This window comes from Poecilia latipinna, unplaced genomic scaffold, assembly GCF_001443285.1.
Source record: "Poecilia latipinna isolate Pla-1442-1.1 unplaced genomic scaffold, P_latipinna-1.0 Scaffold2308, whole genome shotgun sequence".
In the NCBI taxonomy this organism is placed as follows: Eukaryota; Metazoa; Chordata; class Actinopteri; order Cyprinodontiformes; family Poeciliidae; genus Poecilia; species Poecilia latipinna.
The window spans coordinates 87455-97729 of NW_015114924.1; the positions used below are offsets into that span (position 1 = coordinate 87455).

General features: G+C 40.6%; 1 protein-coding gene across 1 annotated transcript in view; it reads right to left on the reverse strand.

Annotated features, from left to right (window-relative positions):
- The window catches only part of gabrp (gamma-aminobutyric acid type A receptor subunit pi), a 13970-nt gene extending 11673 nt beyond the window's left edge, over positions 1-2297 (reverse strand). Inside the window, exons 1-2 of the mRNA XM_015018705.1 lie at positions 1971-2297; positions 77-158 (exon numbers count right to left, since the gene is read on the reverse strand). Coding sequence (XP_014874191.1) covers positions 77-129 — 53 coding nt within the window. The 5' untranslated portion in view covers positions 130-158; positions 1971-2297. The remainder of the gene's footprint in view (positions 1-76; positions 159-1970) is intronic.
- Between the last annotated feature and the right edge of the window lie 7978 nt (positions 2298-10275).

Genomic DNA, 10275 nt, shown 5'->3' on the forward strand with positions numbered 1-10275 from the left:
GGGGGGGGAAGAGAAGAGGTCAGTCAATGAGAAATGGACAATAAAAGTGATTGAGTTTCAACAGCAGTTCGCTCACCCCTGTGTGACGGTAAGGCAGATGAGGAGGAGCTCATTCAGCTGGACAGTCATTGCGGATCAACAGACGGAGGTCGACGGCGCTGCTCAGATAACGTGAGGAAAGGAGTGAAAAGCGCATACGCGTAAATTTCTCTTTCTATAAAAGTTGAGTGCTCCTTGAACATTTTCATGTCTTGTCATGTCGCAATCAGGAATTTCCAAGTAGGATTTTAAGTGATAGATCAATTGGGAAGTGGAAGGAAAAAGAAAAACTTTAAATCTGAAAAGTGAGCTGTGCGTTTTGTTTCAGCCTCTTCTTTTTTCCCCTTCTGAAACATTCACACAGACTGATGAAGTCATCACCGTGTCTCATGATAGGAGTGATGTGCAGAGATTAGTTTTACAACAGACATAGCTAGGTACGCCAAAAAGTGACATTCTGGTTTCATCTGCCCATAGCACCCTCCTCTACGTGTTTTGTTGTGTTTTCCACACGGCGACTCACCAACTTCGAGCATTACCTCCATGCGGTTAATGCCTCACTTCCTTATTTGTTTGATTTGTTGAATGAATTACTAAAAGTAAAACATCACAGCACCATTATTTTATGTCCACTAACTTTTATTCTTTAGATAAATCTGGCAAGTTTTAGATTTTCAACTTAGAAGTGTCAGTTTGTCAAAGGTAGATGTTACAGCAGTAAATGGTTTAGATTAATTTCTTTAACTTTTTTTCTAGTTTTCTAGTTGACTTTAAAGGCAGCAGAACCAACCTAAACCATCTACAAAGGTTTTACAGTGAAGTCATCCTGTTGACAAATTCCTCCACCCTGTCCACCGACCTTTCTAGGATTTGCAGATGTACGATTGCGTGACTTATCCAAAACTGGGGATTTCCTCTTACAGCCCAAACATTGCATTATTGGTTGCTTATCCTTTTAGGGGTATTCCAGTGAAGGGAATACCCCTAAAAAGAAATACAAGCCTTTCTTTTCAAAAAATTTCTTTTGAACACTGAAGCTTGCGGTATGCACCGTGACAAATATGAAAAAGTTCAAGTTGTGCGAAGACTTCACAAGCCATTCCCCTTCGCACCACAGTGCAGGATGGCTCAGCTTCACCATTGGATGGCAGCGTCTGACGGGAGCGTGGTTACACAACCTCGGGGGAAATCTGCAGCTCAAGAGTCATTCCAGCGTCTCCACCAACAAATGCACAGGAATGTGGTATCGATCCCGTACCTCCTGGTCAACACCGTTGCGTCAGCAGCTGCTCCATTTTGCACAACTTAATGACGCAAAGACCATTGAGCAGATATGCGTCCACCTGTACATTTATGTGTTTTAGCTGAAGTTTCTACGTGAAACAGTGTGCATTGGTCTGTCGATGCGTGTTGTCACAGCCTCATGGTTTATTCACTCTGCATCACCAACAACTAATCACAGCACTAACTCACTGTGGGGCCCTTGTTGTCACTGGTTGAAACGCCCCCACCCCCTTCCTCTCCAACCTCCTGCAGATTAATCTTACTGCCACTAATAGAAAGCAGCACTCTCATGTCTTGCTGTTATGCAAATCCATGTTTCTGTCACCAAAGCAAAACATCTTGCAGATGAGTTGCATTGTGGCACATTCATTAATTGACCATGGACACATGAACACGAATGACTGTCCCTGCTATTGGACAAACTGAAAGTTAAAGGGTGGAAATTAGTAGGAATTACGGTAAATGTCCTCACATCGTGTGTTCATTGCAGCTTTATTTGAGTCTTTCCCTGAACGTAAAATTTTTATTGCTTATTTTTCCCCACAATTTTGCTGTTCACAAACCCCCCAAATTATTTGGTGTCTTTACATCTCATCCCTTAAAGCATGCCAGCACAGCTTTATCTCTCATTTAAAAGTTGCCCTTACCTGCTTTGACGTTTGCCCACCTATCCTGTGGCTCTTCTTCTTTCACTCTTATCTCTTCTGCAGCCTTATCCTTTGTTCCCGCCGTAGTCTCCCGCCCCTCTTTGTGCCCCACGTGTTAAGTCGTTCTCTCCTCGCAGTTAGTTCTGAATAAATCCCCGCGTTCCTTCGGCAGACCACAGCTGCATCCGACGCCCCGATGCACGAGCCGCGGCTGGTCGTTTCACTGTTTGTGCAAACTCCCACCACCTCTCTGCACAGCCGTATCCATCTCCCCACTGAGCCCCGTGTGCATACATCCCTCCCTCTGTCTCCCAGTCTTCATCCCTCTTCCACTTTACTCTCCTCAGCATCACATTTGAGCTGCAGCTGCTCCTACACACTCAGTCATTTGCATTGAAATTCCATCTGAGGGCATTCCTAAGCATGACAATCTAAAATACTTCCATAAAAAAAATAATAATAAAAAAAAACATAATGTCAATAAAACCAACCCTACCATTTTTATTTTTATTTTTTTTTAGATCTCTACCTCAGCACTTTTCTCAAAATCACACTCTGTGTTTTACTTGTCCTCTGACCTTTGGTGGTGGATCCAAGTTCAAGAAGTCTAAATTCATGGAGTCTGTAAATAAAAGTTACATCAACAAAAAAAAGAGTAAAATGTGGATTATCATTTAGAATTACAACAAAAAAGGAAAATAATGGGAAACATCTTTAAATGCTTAAACAAAAATCTTTCGCGACACTTTACAGAAGCTTAATTTATGGATTTTAAAATATGAATTTCTGCCATGTGTTGCTTTCAGACACACAATTAATTATCTTCTGGTTGGGAAGCCATTATACGCAAATGGCTGATGAAACTTTTCTTGCATCACAAATGTTTCATTGACGATGAAAGAAATGACACACAGTCATAATTATCTGATGCATAAATTGTGATTTAAAACAAAAAAGAACAGAGAAACCACATAAAAATGACTGACGTAATCATGGATGTCTCCTGGTTGAATCGTTATCTTAAAAAAAAAAAAGAGTGATCAGACATGATCACAAATGCCTAAATCATAAAAAAATAACCTTAAACATCTGATGTTATCAGTTATGATACAAAAAAAAAGGATAGTTTTTTTTTTTTTCAATTTTGTTGCAATATTGTTTTGACCTTTTTAATTTAAACATTTGCTGCCACTGGAAATGGTTGAATCCAACAAACAGTCTTTATTTTTCTCTCTCTTGCCCTCTCCTCTGTTTCCCCCCCTCCTCTTCTCTCCTTCCCCCCTTTGGCAGCGAATCGCTGGCTACCTCCCTCTATCTCCCCTGACACCACCACTCCTCAGAGGCTCCTGAGCCCTCCGCTGTCTCATTCCCTCATCCCCTCGCCGTCCTCACCTCCAATGCATGTTCCCTTGCATCAGTGTCATTATCTGAATTAGAGGCCCCCCCCCCCCCCCCATCTTTGTCCTCACTTCTAGAAAGTACCCATGTGGCTTGAGAAGGGAGTTCTGCTGGTTGTTGTTTTTCTTTTTTTTTCCCCTCCTGTAACACATCTGCTTTTCTCCAGCCGAGTTCACATTTACTGTATGTCGTTGCCCGGATATTTCCGAAGAAGATCGCACACTTTCTGAAATTCTTAATGTTGATGATTGGGATTTATTCCATACGTAGGGGGTAATTTATCTCCAGCACACCTGATATTCATGAATCTTTATGAATTCCTTGCCCTCCCATAGCTTAGCATCATCTGTAATAACAGCCTGACCTTTTTGGGATGTAACCAGCTGAAGGTGCGGCATATGCAAAGAATCCCAACTACTTGGTGTTTTGTAGTTACTTCATGGATAATGTGATCCGACCGCGGGTGCTTGCACCTACCGCTCTCCTGCTGTTTCTGTCTGAGCTGATGCATGGATACCAACAAGACCTGTGCTTGTTCTTTTATCTGTCCTTTACAAAATTTGCATTGCAAAGCTGTCTTCTCATATTTTTTGTCTTTACACCGGATGACAAAGCACAGTGCAGCGAACAAAGTCTTATTTGCATTCTCCCGAGTTCACGACGTGGCTCCTGGAAGACGAAGAAGCAACAGATGGAGACGTTTGTGAAGCACCTGAAGGGGATTAAAAAAATGAATGTTTCACGCGTGAGTTATGGGTCTGGTGCACAATTATAGCCTCGGTGATGATGTCAGAATAACAAAGAGATTCAGTCAGCGTTCATGGGGGGACTATCTGCATTTCAGTCTCTACCTACGTCTGTCTGCTGCCCGGTTTGCATTCATTCCATTTCATTTGTCTCATTTGTTTGAAATTGCTGTTTACAGCTGTTTCCCTGCCCGACGGTTCCTCCGAGTTCGTTCTTGGCCGGATCGATTTACATGTTTTATTGTTTGTGGGTTCAGTTTGATTTTTGCCTGTTACCAAACGTCAATCTTCTGTTGGATGTTTATGCATTTGAGGGTTGCTTTTGTTTGTTTTGGGGAGGGGGAGGGGGGCTTCTCAGGTCCATTTAGCTTTGGACTCAGACTGGATCGCTCAGACTAAACAAACAGCCAAATATGTCTGCTGCATGTGTCTGGCTGTTTGATTACAATCGTTGTCCGTATATTTTATCTACTTTGGCAAGGCTCTCTGCCTAAGGTCCCGTTATCGTCTTTTTGGGCAGTTTTATTTTTGAAAACAAAAATTATTGTTTTTAACTGTTATTCTTTTGTCTTCATTAATTGTTTGGTGCTTTTTTTAGGCGTTTGTGCAGAATACCAGTTTCACATTATGCGCTGAAACTATATCAAAATAAACCATAAGTGTTAAAAATCTTTTGCGTTGTGTTTTATTCTAGCAATTTATTTTGCAAAATTTTAAATGTGGTTTAATCCAGCAGGAGCAGCTTGTGGCAAATGTTAATTCAGATTTTATTGCCTTCTTTTGACAATGGTATTAATGCATATTTTGATATTCTGCAGTTTCATTTTTTTTGCACCAAAACTAAATAACGTATTTCAGACATAAACTGTTGGTTTGTTGCACAATGACCATGATTATAGTTGCTGCAATTTTTTTATTTTTTTATTTTTTGCAATTTGTCCGTCCTCTTCTGTTTTGTGAATCCAATTGAACCGGGAGACATTAGTATAAGAACATGTAGCGTGAAACATAATTTGAAAATAAACTAAATAATGGCACGTGTGTGTGTGTGTGTGTGTGTGTGTGTGTTTGATTAATTTGACGTTTAATACACTAGTATTCATCTTTTACCTCCGTCTGGTCCAAACAATCCACACCTCCTTTTATTTTCCTACAATAAAAGCGGCGAGCTCGTGTTTTTCTGCAAGAAGTGGATCAAAGAAATGATCCGAAACAAATCAAAGGTAGCCCCCGCTCTGCGACTCTGTGATGAACAATCAGTGGCAGACAAAATAAATCCATGGAGCAATGCAGCACAGGTCCAGGAGCAGATTATGTTTGCTCTGGGTAAAATGAGCAGTTCTGATTTTATAAACCACTGAATTAACTATGCGTTTGATCAATTATTTATGACTTTATTCATTAAAAATGCACATTCAGGAACAATTAAGCAATGTGTCGATTCATTAGGATTTTGAACTCTGGGCTCTTTATTGTGAAATAAATGGCTGTGGTCCAGTAAATTGGTGCAATTTTAGATCTTTTGGATTCATGTCAGCTAAACAAAAATCAGCTTTTCTTTGCCTTGGATGCATATTTTTTTCTGTCTCCATGTTTATTGTCGATCAATGCGGACGGTTCAGCTTCACTAATCACAGACCAACAATAAGAGGTAGTATTAATTCCATGTTCATGTATGTCTTTTCTTTAAATATCGACCCCATAATTTTCTGATGCTTTAGATAAATGGGTTGAATTTACCTCGTTGTTTTCTAGTCACATCTGACAAACGGAACATGAAGTCGAACCTACGACTTTCCGGTCTAAAGACTCCTGCTCTTCCCACTGAACCACAGTCTCTTAAATCGCTTCACTTTTCCTAAGTGGAGGTAAAGCCCTTCCACTTAGGAGAGCAGCTGCTTTCATGTGACGACTGAAAATGTCACAGTGATGCCCATGAGAGGGGCAGGAATGCATCTCCCTTAACTGACTGTGATGGCTGCCATGTCTAGAAGGAACGTATGAATCAATACGGCGAAAGACGCGTCCTCTCCTGAGCCGTCCCTCCATGTGACCGCTCTGCTCTGTCTTCTTGTGGGGCAGGTGGAGTGTTTTCTGTTGTCTCTCGTCGGATGGGAAGAGCTTCGACTTGAAACTCTTGAGAGATTTCATTAGTCGCTTTGGTTGCCATGGTGATTTTATGTTTGGACGTTAACAAGATGGCACTGCGCATTTATGACACTGGTTAATATCAGAGTATCAACTATCTTCAGTAGTAATGCAATTGGATATATGTACTTCTGTAAAATGAGGCACTTATAATATTTTTCATATTTTTGTATTGTTCTTTTGTTGTTGTGATGTCATATTATTACCTTCAGTTTTGTGCTTTGGCTCTAAGTAATTAACAAACATCAGTTTGTGCTTAATCTATATTATAGCTAATCTTTGTGAATTGATTTAGTGAAATACATTCATTTTTCAATAATATCAACACTTGTATTTCTCAAGTGTACAGTTTTCTTAAAAAGCTTAAGCTGATCTTAAACACATCCCTCATCTTTACCTACCTGTCGAAAGTTTGGACGACGTTTGTCAGCCGTGGGACTTCTTGTGTTAGGATCGTTTATGAGTCTCCAAAGAACAATAAATTCACACAAGTATAATTAAAATCCATCTCATAGAGCGTGACACAACGTTCTGTTTGGGACCAGAGCAGAAACTGACTTTAGGATAAACTAACCGTGACGCTGGCGCATCAGGGATGCAAACGTTCTTGCTAAAAGAAACTCTCACAGGAATAAAACCACAATGGAAAATCAAAAGGGAAAACTGACTCAAACGGCCCCGAGAGCATTGTTGATTCATTAAAGTTCATATGGTCCATTTTTTAAAATTGTTATAAAGTTTTGCTTGATTGTTGTTGTTGTTTTTTTTTTTTTAATATAATTATTGCAAACAACTTTGTAATATTTTCTCAGTTTTCTATTCAGAAGAAACTCTATTCTACTCTCTGGTCTACTCTGTATGATTTATTTATTTTTCAGATACACCGCTGTGTGTAACTCAAAATTTTAAAAAAGGTTTTGTGTATGTGTGTGAACACACCTTCTATTATGGATTAATTGCAAACCCAGCAAGTGAAACTAAAACAGCAGCTCATGACTTAGGGGAAAACCCCATTGCAGGAATTTTCAAGCTGTATTATCAACAAGTCATATCACAACACAGAGCAATAAAACTAGTGACTTGGTGTAGGTGGGCATTGTTTGAGGCTTTTGGGAACTGAGATTAAAAAATGAAAAAAAAAAAAACCTATTTAGTGTGAAATCAGATGGCTTTATGACTTTATTCTTCTGCTTCTGAATAGTTGAAAGTTTATGTAAACATCAGAGATGTTAAATCTCTGAGACGGTTGGGGTCAAAATGGTAACATTGCAATTATTGAATTATCGTATACGATTACAGCCAGTGAATGTGACGTTATTTCTGGGATGGGTAAACTAAAGTGGCCATTTGTTGTAAACACAATTTTCTTTTCTTGTGATTTGTTTGATGGAAACCCACAACTCCTTCTCTCCTGCCCCAGAGCTCCATCCTGCTCTGCCAAAAGGTCACACCGGGGCAGTTATTAAACCTGTCAGTGGGAGGAAAAACCTCAAAGCTCTTCTTTACGGGCAGGATGGATCCACCGGGGTTACAAGTCTTTCCTATCCTTCCCACACACAGCTGTGGGACTTGACTGTTTTCCCTAAGTCATCAAACAAGCCATCCACCTGGGAGTCCGAAGCTCTGGTCTTTAAATAAATCTTTTCTGTTGCTGTGCAAGTCCACTGTAATTTCATTGTACACAGAAACACCCTAAAGTAGAAATCTGAATTGCGATGCTTGAGGACAAAGTACGGTGCAAGACTTTCATATATTTTGTAAGAATCGTGGGTACCATAGCATTTGATTGGGATTTTATGTAACTGGATATTTTATGTGAATTGGAAGGAAATGTATAGATAGTTTTCAGAAACTATCCATGCACATCACAACACCACCCCCACTATAAGTAACGGTAGCGGCAGCATCATGCACTGGGAATATATTTTTTTCGGCAGAGATGGGAAAATTGATTGGGTTTGGTAGATTAAAGGAAATCTAATTCCTTCCATAATCTAATAATTCCTCCCGTGTCTTGAAATCAAACTTGCTTTGTCTTCAAGCTGCTTAATTTCTTCGCAGCACAAATCCAACAAAGTGTGAGAGAAATTCCCCAGCATTTCCAGTCCAAACTAACATGACTGCATCACTAAATAGCTGCAGATTTGTCTCTTCTGTCGTTCCAGCACAACGCAAAGGTGAGATCTGGTGACCGTGGAGGCTCCCGGTGAACTCACTGTCATGTTGAAGAAAGCAACTTAACATGATATGAGCATCGTGCGACGGCGCGTTATCTTGCTGGAAGTAGCCATCAGAAGATGAGGTCACTGTGACAATAGTGGGGTGGACATGCTAACATGCTAAATTGGTTGTAAGAAAGTGTCCCCACACACTTCCTCGACCGCAGAACGTATTCCTCAAATGCTGATTGAAACAAGCAGCTGTTGTTGCTTTGATGTTGAGCGGTTTCATTTTTTTTTCTGACCTGTTACATTAATAAAGCATTTAAATTACAAAACCTGTAAAGCTGAGAGATGTTGGCGTGGAAAATTCCAATCGGACACACACGATAAGGTCTCTAAAATATTTATTCTACTTCAATCTAAAAGCTTGTTTGCACTCCAGCAAGTAGCCTTAACCACGTCTACTAAATGCACTTAGTTGCAGTCATGTGACTGCCGATTACAATTTGTTACAATGTATTGATCTACACCCTGTTTTCTACTTTTTCTGTCATTTTTCTTATCATCTTTACCATCGTGGCTTAGAAACCATCGTTTTCCTGTTTATTTCAGCAACACTCCTGTGCAGTGTGGTGGTCTATCTACTGATAACCTTCAGGCATAATTAGACTATTGATGTTCTGGAAAAAAAAAAAAAATGCTCATTTGCTTTCCTGCTGGAAAAGAATGAGCAGCATATTGTTCTCTTCCATCGTCTTCAATTAGCCATACTTCGTGCTTCTTTCTCCTTTCAGTCCCCAACAGCAACAGCAAATTTCCTTGATGTTCTCACAAGATTGAGCAATTTTCTGGTTTGTATTTTAAACAGGGAATTAACAGGTTCGGCACACAGAAACGAGAGAGCAAAACCTCGTTTTCCACTAACAACCAGAGGCTTTTCCAGCCAAACTCTGAAAACCCTCCCAAGAAAAAACAACATGTCCACTGAAGCAAAGGCCAACCACGCACGGTTTAAATCCATCTATATCTCGCAATCTGTTGTACCTTTCATTTCATCTCCGGCCATTCGAGTGAAACACTTTGGCCTCTGCCACCTCACTCTGAGAGCTCTCATCTGTTTTTATCAGCTAAGCGAAGTGTGAACCCATCAAGTCGCCCGGTAGATCTCTGGGGGAGATCTAGTGGATTTGTGTCAGTTCCCGCACCAGAATGCAGGAAAACCACAAACAGACATACAAAGATATTAAATACTTTTAATTTGCGCGATAAAGTATCGTCATGACAGCCGTTCCCAGTCACTATAATGCCGCCTCCGTTGATTTCCCCACATTTTGAACAGGCTGTACTCTGTCATAGGTCTACCTGTCTTTAGAGACCTGCTGTGCAGCATCTCGCCAGTGTGGCAATCTTGGAATCGGTCTTACTGACACATGTTCGCTTCCATCCAGCGTCATCAAGCCCTCCCCTGTCCTTTCGGAGCAAACCCTGCCTTCCCTGTGATTCCACTTGAAATTCAGATGAGTAAAATGTCAGAAGCGGTTACCATCTGGACCCGAGCGGCAGCTTATTGAATTCCCACGGAGGGAGAATGAGCGATTCATTTCACTTCCATCACCTTTTGTCCAATTGCAGTTTTTGAGACAATTTCTCCTTCAATCCGCTTCATACTTGTCAGTTGTTCAACGTGCAACATTAACGTAAAGAGAAAAGAGTACGTCTGGCAAACCTTTTAGGCCAAACTAAAATAAAATGATTTATCTGAACATTTGTCAAATGAATTGTGTTGTTTCGTGTGGGGGGGGGGGGGGGCCCTTGGGGGGGGGGGGGGGGAAACAAAATGTTTTTTTTTTT